The 13,667-nt window shown below is 33.6% G+C and overlaps 1 protein-coding gene across 1 annotated transcript; it reads right to left on the bottom strand.

Moving 5' to 3' along the window:
* Nucleotides 1-10,050: 10,050 nt before the first annotated feature.
* Nucleotides 10,051-12,762, bottom strand: LOC145803093 (putative late blight resistance protein homolog R1C-3). Its single transcript, XM_082896461.1, has one exon. The coding sequence runs from the start codon at nt 12,413-12,415 to the stop codon at nt 10,061-10,063; it is 2,355 nt and encodes a 784-aa protein (XP_082752587.1). The 5' UTR covers nt 12,416-12,762; the 3' UTR covers nt 10,051-10,060.
* Nucleotides 12,763-13,667: the final 905 nt, after the last annotated feature.

The following is a 13,667-nucleotide window of genomic DNA, read 5'->3' as shown; positions in this document are numbered from 1 at the left end:
AGAAACACCTCCTTCCCTGCCAAAGGTAAAAATTTATCTTTCCAATTTGCACACCTCTATTTAACCCTATCTGTGACAAATTTAAAGAACTCCGTCTTTGACCAATCCATATCCAAAGGCAACCCCAAATTTTTACCAAAAGACGCACTGACAGGAATTGACAAAACCAAGCTAATCTTTTGCCATAATTGATTTCTGAAGATTAATAAGTAGACCTGAAGATGGCTTATAGAGGGGCTCCCTCCTCACACCCAAATCCCAGGAATCTCCTTCCTGGTCTCTGCCTTCTTGAACATAGTCAACAAACCTTCATCACAAGTATAAAAAATAAATAGGAAAAAAAAGAAAGAAAAAAAAAAAAAGAAAAAAGAAGAGAGAAATGGTGATAACAAATCCACTTGTCTCAACCCTTGAGATGGAACAATGAACCCATGTTTGTGCCTGTTAATCAGCAAGGAATGAGATACAATAGAGACAAATTCCATAATCAAACGGATCTACAATGTTTCAAATCCCAACTTCCTCATAATAGTCTCCAAAAACGGCCATTCAACTCTATTAATAGGCCTTACTTATGTCAAGTTTCAAAGCCATAGAAATATTTCTACTATACCTCTAATTTATCTGTTTGTATAACATTACTCATTTGTGAATCAAGGTCACAATCATGAAAAATCTGTTTTTAAATCGAGAGACCACAATGTGCCACATCACTCTATACAAAAAATTTGTACAATTTTTCTGTCTATATATTACCACTCAAAACTATTAATGCATGGTGAATAAATGATGTATCATGTATGCAACCTACATGAAAAATAAAGGATATATTGTTGACTCAAATGCTCTGTTCCTCCTAGTTGATGTGGCTGGCCATACCAAACACCTAAATCTGCTTAAACTACGTAAATTTTGAGTCACAAACTCCACTCCATTTTTATATTTTGACAGTAAACAACACATAGAATAATACTCCAACAACTTCCTCACAACAGTAGTTATATATTACATACAAGCACTCACAAACAGTAATATTACATACAAGCACACTTAACTAACAATTTCTAGCACAATCAAACACTCAATCTCTAATTGGTACATTTTCTCTGATAGCACCTTTGAAAACACCATTTTTGTTTGATTCAGAACAATGGCGGGAAGCCATAGCAAGACAATCTTCATCCTGAAACATGTTATCAAATTGGTTTTACATTTTTAGCCAAAGGATATACAAGTACTACCAAAAACAATGAAATTCCACTTGAGAAAATTAAAATTCACTGTGAAGTTGCATTCCTCATTAATCTTCCTGTGTGAAATCTTAAAAGGAGAAGAAAAAAAAAAAAGTTTCACAAAAGAAAAAGAAAAAGAACATGACAAAAAATAGAAACATCACAATAGACATAACATTATAAGAAGTTTTAATGCACTAGCTCACAGGTTAGTCCAAAGTTTTCCACTAGTTAGATCAAGATCTTTGGCAAGTTGTTGTCCACGTGGAATACCTAATCAGGATGGGTGAGACGTGAAAATAGAAAGGAACAAAATAGGAATTATAAATCATACGTACACACAAGAACATAAGATTGAAGGTGGTTCAACCAAAATTAGGCATACATCCACGATCATTGTGGTTGTGCAATGATTAGAAAAAATACAACCAATATACAGAGAACTATGTATTCATAGTTGGATCTATGGTCGAATGGTTAATATTCAATACTTATCAAATCAACACTTCTCAACAAAGATTAGTAACAAGCCAAGGATCAACATCCCCACCCATTGTTTCTCGGTTTTTCTTAAGGTTGACCGCTTAAACTCCTATTTGGTAATGTTTATGTTTGAATCTTTTGTTTATGTTTCACAAACATTTTGAAAACGGGAAACAAAAACTTGTTTAGTGTCTCATTTTTGTTTCAAAAAAACGGAAATAATTTTGAAATTTTACAAAATTATACGATGAAAAAAAAAGGGTATTGTTCTTAATACAAATAGCCAACAAAAAATTGATAAAGGGGTACTACTTATTTTATATTTTAGTAGATGCATTAGAAGAAGAGATTCAATAAGTTTTTTAAACATCGACTCCATTTGAGCACAGTTATCCTAGTCCTATGCTCACTTGATATATTCAAATCAGTATATCCATCATAGGAGGAAACTTACTGATTAGTTCTGAAGATGGTAGGTCATGACTTGACAATTTGCATTGTGTGTACACTTAGGCAAGGCCGACTCAATTCGTGAAATTGATGCTCAATCTCTTCTATGGCTAAGCTCGGTAGTTTTTTTTTCTAGTGGGCCACGCCATGCTTGAGCCAAAAAATTTAGGCCCAAGCCCTGATGAGCTAGTGGGGTGGACTATCTAACCCTAACAATCCTTTTTTTTTTTTTAGAACATTTTTCCTATTATTTGCTTGTAGGTCGAGCCAGTGGGCTGATTGATCACCTCTCAAGGGCCAACTAGTCAGCCTACAACACCTAGACCTACACCTAGTACCTGTAGGAATGTGTTTCACATTGCCTGGAGTTGCCCCATCTGTGCTGGTTATAAAGATCCAGTTTCTCTCTCCTTAATACTTGGGTTTTAATGAAAAGTGTGGGCTGGACTTTTCAATTGGTATTAAAACTTGGTTGGGCCTGTGATTGGTGTGCCGTTTGTCCAGCTACTGTATGTTGTGGTCCAGGAGAGTGTGTTGGAATGTGTCTCACATCACCTGGAGTTGCCCCATCTGTGCTGGTTATAAAGCTCCAGTTTCCCTCTCCTTAATACATGGGTTTTAAAGAGAAGTGTGGGCTGGGCTTTTCAATTGTACCAAGCCTAGCCCTTTTCGGGCTTTGCTGGCCTACCCAAGAATATGGACTTGACCGGGTCACTGGTCAAATGATGACCCTACGACACATTTTGATAGCATCTTAAAAACACAAACTTCTGTTTTTTCTTATATGTTTTTTAACATGTATCGAAGCATACTTATTATGAATAAAAGGAATACAGGTAGAACCAAAACAGTAAAATTCAAATTGCAATTGCATCTTGGTAAGTAAAGAAGCTGCTAGACACAAAGAAGAGGTAGGAGCAACATCTTTAGCTGTAGTTATATCATTGTATGAGAATTAAGAGGCAAAGGAGGAGGTAAAATAGGAATAGTTAGACTAATACCTGGTGGACAGGAAGAAAGAGGAACAGAGGAAGAAGTAGGAGAGGAGACAGGGCATGATCATTAGCAAGAGGACTAGGATTAGGAGAAACAGAAATAGGACTAGGAGAAGAAACAACAACATTATCTACTCCCTCCTTCAAATTCAAACTTAATAATGTGTGGCATGTTCCACAAATTTCATCTATTTGTTCATCAACTCACATCTGATAATGTTTGTACCATTACATTTGTTGATAAATCATTTGTTATTTAGGACAAACATAGCAACCAAGTTCTATGTAGAGGTCATCATCAAAATGGTCTCAATCAGTTTCCTTCCCTCTAATTTTGATCACTTTTCAAAGGCTTTTACTAGTATTAGTTCTCCAGCTCCTACTTGGCATAAGAGACTAGGGCATCCTTCTTCAGATATTTTTCATCATATAGCTAAAACTTGTGGTTTTTCCATTTCTCACGAAGACTGTTCTTTTTGCAGTCATTGTTGTGTCTCAAAGAGTCACAAACTTCCTTTTGTATTGACTAATACTAATTCCAATGTTCCTCTTGCTTTAATTCACTCTGACACCATGAAGAAAATAGAGAGAGAGAGAGAGAGAGAGAGAGAGAGAGAGAAGATATTTTCTATTATTTCATTACGAACTCAACTACACATACAAGTCTTTGATCAATGTATACATAGATACAAAACAAACTATCTCTAGATTAGTTATGGATTCTAACTAGGTTTGTTATAGAGGAGAGGATTGTGTACTACTATCCTACATCATTATGATAGTTTTCTAGGTGTGTTATAGTTGTCATTGCAGCTCTGTCTTTAGTACCCTTAGTTGTGGTTATGGTTCCTGAGGTGACAGTATCTAGGAGCTAGTTGTGGGGACATAATTTTTAACATGTCCACATGGCATGACCTCAGCCTGAAGTGCCACATGGCAGAGTGTGATTGGCCGAGGTATGAAAATGATCCATGTCAAAAAAATCCTAGTGAAAGGAACAAGTGTTTGACTTGATCACTACTTCTAGGAGGAGAACACCTCTATATAAAGGCAAGCACCCCCATGTGTGAGAGGTACATGGGTTTATGTGCGTTAATTTGAGTTACCGTTAATATGTCGAAATTTCTTGAGATATTAGTTTACTAACTTTATCATCGGAGTGCGCTCCCGGTTGATGAGCAACCGAGTTAGTTATTCTTTTAATTGTGCAGACGTGGATCTAAGCTGCGTGTTCTATGGCTGTGTTCCTAGAATTCCAGGAGGAAGATTAGAGTATTGGTTTTGTGGTCAAATTTTAGCGCACACATACTCCATACACTTTATTTTTTGAATTACTTTTCTATACTTATTAGACCACATGAATGTTGTTATTCAATACTTATATATCACATATTCCAAAAATGTTTACAAAAATTAAAAAAAAAAATGAAAATGAAATATGAAAAACATAAAATGCTATATGCCCAGTTAAATTAAAAAATAAAAAATAAAAAAAAATGAAAATGAAGTGAAAGAAACTATTTTTTGTCTTGGTTAGGTTAAGAATATGAAAAAAATGAATTAGATAATAGTACAAAAATAACCATTTTTGTTTAATTAATTCTATTTTGTTTTCCCTATAATCATTATCCAAATGTAGCATAAATATTTTTCAAAAATTTAATATCAAGCTTTTTATGCAATTATCTTAAACATACGTAAATAAAACATATGAGGGTAAATTAAAGTCACCTTGCTTGAGGTTTCATACAATTACACTGACCTCTCCTTTTTCTAAAATTACATTGACCTCCCCTGCAACTAACTGCGTTAATGAGAGGGATAGTTTAGTAATTTTAACATTAGAGATTTTTTTGTTAATAACCATTGAATGTGCAATTATTATTTTGGTTAGACCTTATGTGGTATTTGGTTATGACTCATTTTTTTTTAATTATGACTGAAAAAAGTTTAGTTATAATATTTGTGGTAATCAATTCCACAAATGTTATAACTTGTAATGGTACATATAAAATTGTGTGTGTTCTAGAATAACCTATTGTTATGACAACGGTGATGATGAAACAAATTAAAAAATTAATTATATAAGTATAAGAGAAGTTATTTGGTAGTTTTTAATCAATATTTGACATTATACAGTTTAGTTGTCTTCAAAAAAATAAGATAAAATTGACGAGTCTTACTATCTAAATTAATAAAAATAAAATTGGGACACCACTTGTATTTATTTGGATAGTATTAAATAATATTTTTAAATACTCACATGGTCTGACCATAAATATATATATATATATATATATAATTTTCTACATTACATACATACAAGTTCTTGTATTTTTCATTTGACTTCAATAATTCATATAAATTTATTTGCATAAAAAATGATTAATTAATTAATTTTATTTTTAATTTATAGATAATCACTTCAAATGGTATACAAAATCAAACTAAAACCCCCTATGTGATAATTGTTTTTAAAGGCTCAAGGCGCATCGAGGCGCCAAAGGTTTCTTGGGGCCTAGGTGCAAGGCGCAAGGCGAGGCGCGAGCTTTATTGAAGTATGGCGCACAGTCTTCGTAAAAAATAGATAAATTAACATAGACTAATGATTCATAGCATGTTAGTACTAAGACAATTTATAAATAAATAAATAAATAAATAACTGAGGCAAATTATAAAATAATTCTCAAAGTTACAAAAATGCATATTACCTAGCACTTCAATTTCCAAAGGTAAAATAACTCACATTTAACCCCACACACACACACACACACAAAACAAAACAAAACAAAACAAAAAAAACACAAACAAACAAACAAACACCAAACATCCAAAACATAAACATACAACAAATACTAATCACTCTGTTTGGTTTTGATTTTCAACATTCACTTTTCAGAAAATTCGGCTTTTTGTTTTCCGTATTTAACCATAAAAGTGCATATTACATATCATTCCAATTTTCAAAGATAAAATAATCCACATTCAACCAAAAAAATATATATATATATATATGAAGCTTTTTGCAAGTGAAACACTAAAACTATTATTTAAAAATAAAAAATAAAAAAATAAAAAAAATTGGAAATGAAGTAATGCTAAAAAAAATAATGCTTAAAGGAATTTTTTTTGGGTAAGTTGATGTTCATTTGAAGCTTTTTGTAAGTGAAACTATAACTAAATTTATGTAGCTAATTAGTGTTTCCAAATTAAACAAAGTGGTGTCATATCATCAAATTAAAAATTCCAAGTGCAAGATAATGTCACACCTGATGACATTCTCAAGTAAAAAAGAAAATCAACTGTCTCTATTTGATTATAAGAAGAAGAATAACCCAGCCCAGCATAACGAATAAGCAAAAGAAAAAAAAAAAAACCACAGAGAGCAGCGAAGAAGCAAAAAAAAAAAAAAATGAGAAAGATGGAAAAAAAATAGAGGCAGCAAAGAAGAAGAAGAAGTAGACAAAGAAGAAGAGAAGGAGAAAAAGAAGGCATCAAAGAAGAAGAACTACCTGGTCCAGACAAGACGAGACAAGCCGAAGGGAAGAGACACTCAGACATCGTAAGGTTTCTTCGGAAAAACAGTCGAAGAAGAAGAACCCAAGCAGCGAAGAAGAAAAGAGAAGGAGAAGAAGAAGAAGAAGCAAAAGAAGAACTCACCTGGGCCAGAGATGGGACCAGACGAGCCGAAGGGAAGAGAAGAGACACCGCAAGATTTCTTCTTTCTTTTGAATTGATTAGGGCATTTCGAATCGATTTGGGGCTGGCTATTGAGTAGTATAGCTCAGAGTTCTAATCCTCTGTGATTAAGGCCTTTAAAAACACAATATCAACCGTTAGATTCAATCAGAAACCAAAAAAGAACAAGTCGCAAACAGTCGCACGATTTGCGCCTTTGTTCGCTTCATGCAAAAGGCGCACGCCTTCTTCAACTCGCCTCGCCTTGGGTTGCTTCAAGCGCTGCACCTGCGCCTTGCGCCTAGGCACGCCTTTCACAATACTGTGATAATCTAACAACCAATAATTGACTTTCGCCCCCCAAAATATATATATATATATATATAGTCAAACTAACTGTCAACTAACAGAAAGGGAGAATCTGCAAATCAAAAATAAACCTCACGCAAGGTTAGTGTAATTTTTGGAAAAAAGAGGAGAGGCCAATGTAATTGTCAAAAACCTCAAGGGCGGTGAGTGTAATTTACCCAACTTATAATAGTTACTGTTTTCACTTATTTTTCAAATAAAATTTTTATTTATGAACAGTTAATTGAAAATACAAAATTCATAAGTAGATTACAAAATTACCATTTAGGTAAATTCTAAATACACGTAATTTTTTAATACTGACTATAAATTGAATGGTTCAACAAGTCTAAGACTTTGTTTCAAAAAAAAAAAAAAAAACAGTCTAAGACTGGTCTAAGCAATTCAATTCAAAGATATTAAGGTCAAATTAGAACTTTTATCCATGATATAGACACTGGTTAACAAAATGATTTATGTCAAAACAAATTCTCTTTACATTTAGACAATATTTATAGATTTATATTTTTAATTATGTATAGATTGATTTCTCTTATATATATATATATAATTATAGCTAGAATATTTAAATTAATTAATTTTCAAACTAAGAAGTAAAAAATGTTGGTTTATAGTGTTGGATTGGACAAAGAAAAGGTATTAAATGGAATTGGGTTAAGACAAGTTGGTACAAATGTTGTAATATTCAGTTTGTGAATAACTAAAATTACGTCTGATCTTAGGCTTATATTTAAGAGAACCGCATAACAATGGGGCAAACTAAAAACATTTGCACTATATATTCAAATCATTTGGATGAAAGTCTGTCACACATAAAAGACTTGCATCAAACACAAGAAATGATTTGCACCAAACATGAGACAGACTTGACCCCTAGGAAAATGACATTTTTTTTAGCCATTTTCTAATTGATTTGATATTTTTCCTCATATTTTTAATAGTATAATTTTAACCTTGCACTACTTGTCGAACCATTCCATACTTTTATAATCACATGAAAAAAAATCCATTAGATGAGATTATTTACGAGGGGTTAGTTTAGTTAACGAGGATAAATACCATAGAATATGGTCGGTATAAATTCTAACAAAGTTCAGTTAAAGGTTGATGGTAGGATTGAAAATTGTAAGGATAATTGGGGGAAGGGAAATAAAAAAGTGTGTCTAGGAAGGGCACTAAAAAACAAGAGTTGAAAATGGTTAACAAGAGGAGTGAAATGATTTAGAGGTGGAGCTTGATGCGGGTTAGAGATGACTTCATTTTGGATGGCTTCGGGAAAGGGATAATGCTACTCTTTCTATTAAAAAATATATATATATTTCATTCTCCAATGTATTTTCGATTTTAACAAATTTTAAATGAATTTTATTATGTAATTGTAAATTAAAAATTTTAGTTGTTATTTCATTTGAGAAAATCTAATATAAAACTATAAATTATTTATCTTGTATGCTAAATGTAATTTTATGATTCATTCAATTTTTTTGCTCTAAAATATTACTGATCCACGTAATGACATACATATATACTATGAAGCACCAACACGTCCTCAGGGCTGGCGTATGAGTGTCGGACACGTGTCGGACACGGACACGCGTCGGACACGCGGTGGACACGTGTCCGACACTCTCTCTAACGTGTCTTCTTTTTTTTTTTGAATTTTTGCAGTCGGAGATGCCATGGACACGTTGTGACACTTTCCGGACACGCCTGAGGTGGATCGAAGCCCTAACTGAAAGAGAGAACCGTAACTGAAAGAGAGAGAGAAAGAGATCGAGGGAGAAGAGGAGACAGAGAAAGAGATCAAGGGAGGAGAGAAGACAGAGATCGAGGGAGGAGATGAGAGGAGACAGACAGAGATAGAGAAAGAGATAGAGGGAGGAGAAGAGAGGAGCCTAACCTGTTCAGATCAACGAAGAAGCTGAGGTATTTGTCTGCTCTCTTCTTCTTCTTCGCCTCGTCCTCTTCGTCGCCATCTTCTTCTCCTTCCTCTTCTTCGACTTCGACTTCTCCTGTTCTCCCTCTCTGATTTCACTTCCCCCTTTCACTTTCCCTTCTGTTTTTTATTTCACCCGTTTTTCTCTCTCTCCTCTTTTATTTTTTTTTATTTCCTTCATTCTTTTTTTTTCTTTTTTCTTTTTTCTTTTTTATCTTTATTTTTGTTAAACTTAAAATTCACAAAATAAAATTAGTATATATTTTTTAATTTTACATATAATAAATGAAATTTTAATTTTACATATAATATATAAAAAAGACTTGAATAGTATATATTGTTACTATTATTACATATAATATATAATTGATGCCTAATTTTACATATAAAAATAGTATATATTTTTTAATTTTACATATAACATATAAAAAAATTAGATATATTGAACGTGTCCCTAGCGTGTTGTGTCCCCTATTTTTTGAAAATTTGCATTTTTACGTGTTCGTGTCGTGTCCGTGTCGTGTCGCGTGTCCGTGTCCGTGCTTCATAGCATATATATATATATATATATATAAATCTATTAGTTAATACTTAAAATAAAATATTGATAACAACACAATTAAAACACGACTTTAGCGAAATTTAAATGAAAACAACTCATTCACATAATTTTTACTATTTTTTCTTCTTAAATTTTAAAAATATTACTTTAATTTTTAAGATAAAATTTTAATTATTTATTTAAGAGCGTGTATAGTACGAGTTTTATGTTAGTATATATATACACAAGATAGATTTCTTTTATTTGATATAGGGTTGAATCCAAAATGAGAAAAGAATATGATAGAGAAAAGAAAAGATAAAACACAAATATTAAATAGAACATACCTTTAGAAGTTGTATCATAACACTATAACTCAAAGGTCCCACATGGATTTCCCAATCCGCACTTTCAGCAAATTATTTCCAGTGCTCTCTTGCTCTACCTTAATTTTCCTGACAGATTCCACAAGAGTGGAACAACAATTGTTTACCTCAATCATCTGCAGAGTGGGTATATCCCCCAAACTAGATGGTATTTCCTTGAGACATCGACACCCTTCCAACGATAAGTGTTGAAGCCTTGGAAAGTGACTAGAGCAGGTGATCCACCGCTGGACTTGTAGCTCCTTCAGTTTCAAGAATTTGAGTTGAGGAAACACACCATCAGTTGTTGCCCATTGCCATCCCTGACTAGTACATTTTTCTAATTTGAGAACCTCAAGGTTGGGTAACAACATCCCAAGGATTGATATATCTTCCCACTTCATCATTTCTTTCAAGGTTAGCCTTTTAACATTTGTAGGAAACTTGACCCCTTGGAAATTGGTTGGGTGCAAGAACACATTCTGTAGCTTCAAAGTCTCAAGGTCTCTTAAAAATTCTAGATTTGGAAACATCAAATTCCCTGAATCTGCCAACAGATGTCTACAAATTCCCAGCTTTGTAAGAAAAGGAGTTCTTGCCAATAAATCCTGAACATGTCCATCAAGGTTTAACTTTGCGATGGTTAGTAGGTTTTCTAATATAGAGGGCTGGTTGTGATCTGTTACTGCTTCTTCAGAACATAAAGGCGCATCATATTTTGCTCCTCCTTTAGCAAAAAGATGCCTCAACTTTGGAATCTTCCAAACATTACATGGCAGAATAACCTTTATCCATTGTGTAGAAATAATAATAATTGTTTCTAGGTTTGAGAGATTGGATATTGATGGCGGTACTTCACAGGAATCTTTCAAATTAATTGCCAAATACCTCAAATTAACAAGTTGTGTTAATTCTCTTGAAAAGAAGGCATTGATGTAGCATATGTCCAACACTCTAAGAAGTTTGAAGGTCCAACAAATAGACGAGCACACATCACCAAACAGATCGTCATCGGAACTAATTATTTTCTCAAAATCATTTCTGAAGCAAAATAATGATTGAACAACTGTTGGGGAACAAAACTTTAAGAGCACATGATCAAATCTTAGTACGAAGTAAGAATGGATGCACAGGCGGCATTGGTTGTTTGTTTCGTAATTACTTGAAGGAGAATGAGAATTGTCTTCATAATTGTGAGTCCACTGTAGGAAATTAATTTCCTTGGCTTTCTTCAAGCATAAATCCCGCAACAAATCATGCACACGACATTCTTTAATTCGACCATCAAACTTTTTTTGAGCAACAATTACCAGACTTCTGTGAATTAGATCCATTAAGTAATCCTCTGCTACTTCCTCCAAGCTTTTCTGCCCAATTTTTTGTATAAACCCCTCAGCTATCCATAAGCAAATTAACTTCTGCACCGGGATTTCTTGGTCTTCTGGAAATGCTCCTAAATAGAGAAAGCATTGTTTCAAGTGGCGAGGCAAGTGATTGTAATTCAGTGCTAGTGTGTCCAAGAACTGGTTTGGATCACTAACAATGTATGAGCTTACACTTTGGGCAACTTGTTTCCACAACTCTTGTGTCTTGATTTTCGTTGCAAGAAGTCCTGCTATTACAACAATTGCAAGTGGAGGCCCATCACATTTTTTCATTATTTGCTTCCCAATTCCAATCAGTTCTAGAGGGCATCTTTCATTTTGAAACACCTTCTGTTGTAATAACTCCCAACTCTCTGCTTCAGTGAGAAAACGCAGATAATGAGGATGGCAATCAGGTGAGGCCTCTTTGAGCCGACTAGTGAACATAACTCTACTTCCATTGTTGTCATTGGGGAAAGACATTTTAAGATCGTTCCAGGCACCAATATCCCATATATCGTCAATGACAATGAGATATCTCTTGCCTTTTAATTGCTTGCGCAACTTTTCACCTAGGTTCTCATTGGTCGTGTTTTCAATTTCATCGGTAAAAACAACATTAACAGAACGTAAAATGTCCAACAACATTTCTGTTTTGCTGGGTAATTGATAGGTCCATGCACGAATATGAAGGTAGTGTGTGATGTAAGGATCATTGTACAGTTTTCTGGCTAAAGTAGTCTTACCGAGTCCAGGCATCCCAAAAATTGATATCATTTGTAGCTGCTTCTTCCCTCCAGCAAGTAGCTCTTTTATAGTCAACGCCTCATCATCAAAGCCCACTGTAATTTCTTCATCTACCATGGTTCTGTTCTCCATTGACATTGACACTGACGAATGGACTCCATCATTGAAAGACTCATCATCTTGTAGGAGTTGGATCTGATTTATCTGGTCATAAAACTGCACCACTTTTGCCTCGATCGGCTTAATCTCTTCCATTATACCAATTAAAATATCAAAAAAATTGTCACCGTTGTTGTTGCTGTCCCTCTGCCCTGGCACTTCAACATCAAAATAACGGATGAGTTGTCTTGTCTTGTCTTGTCGATCACATTAAAAATTTGAATCGCCAGGATTTTAGCTTCATCATGCTGCTGCTGCTTCTCGTCCATATCCTTGAGAATGATTGCTAGGAATCTTAGCCGATGGTAAAAAGATTTGGAATGATCAATCTGATCTGCGGTCAAATTGCACGCCTTACTGATCATTAGATGCTTCAGTTTCTCCAAGGCATAATAATTTTCACCCATCTCCCTCTCGAATCCCTCTCTCTGTTTCCATCTCTCTCTCTCTCTCTCTCATCTTCCAACTCCCTCTCAAAACATACCTACCCATTATACGTACTGAAGACGGAGTTCAATCAGAAAAGACTTCGTGGGTGTTTTGCAGTAGCAGAAGGAGCAAGTGGCTTCTTGAGTTTGGATCCAAAAGGAAACATTTGCAATGCCAAAAGTAAAGGTAAAGATAGGGGCTTTTCTCAAATTATGCCAGATTAGCAACTTAATTTTCAAATTAGGTTTAATTTGGATGGAATTTCTAAATTAGAATAGGGCGTTATTACAAACCACACTTTTATTGTTTTTAGGATCTTTCTGCGGAAAATTTGTGAAATAGTAAAAGCGTGATTTAACCACGCTTTTAACAAATTTTTTTTTTTTTGCCAAAAAACGTGGTTAGAAAGCACGCTTTTAAGCAAAATTTATTTTCTACACAAAACGTGATTTCAAACCACATTTTTACTGTACTTATGATTAAATTTTGTTTTCTGAAGAAAACATTGTTCCAAACCACGCTTTCACTGTGGATATCTGTTTTCTTAAGAAAACTTTTAAAATATATTAAAATGTGATCAAAATAAAACTTGAGTTTTTTGTAGCTCAAATGGTAGTTCATTTGTTTTGCTTAGCTAAGGTGCGGGTTCAATCCACGACAACTTCAAACGGTTGCTACCTTTCAAATTAAATTTAATTCTTTTTTTTTTTTTTTCCCTTCTACTCACTCTATACTTTATATATTTATTATGTAATTTTTTTATCAAAAAAAAGTAAAATGTTTGTTTGGTTAACTAAAAATTTTTTCTATAAAATACAATTTTTTTTCAAAATGTTAACATAATTGTTTAAGAAGTATTCAGTGTATTTGGTTTGAGTATTTTGGATTTAGTTATTTGAAAACTGAGTTTTTTTATTTT

This window comes from Camellia sinensis, chromosome 11 (genome assembly GCF_055761805.1).
Source record: "Camellia sinensis isolate YWXY chromosome 11, ASM5576180v1, whole genome shotgun sequence".
Lineage (NCBI taxonomy): Eukaryota > Viridiplantae > Streptophyta > Magnoliopsida > Ericales > Theaceae > Camellia > Camellia sinensis.
This window is presented reverse-complemented; position numbering and strand designations above follow the sequence as displayed.

Bases quoted from the DNA above. Each gene is read 5' to 3' on its own strand.
- LOC145803093 (XM_082896461.1), bottom strand. From the start codon at position 12,415: ATGGAAGAGATTAAGCCGATCGAGGCAAAAGTGGTGCAGTTTTATGAC.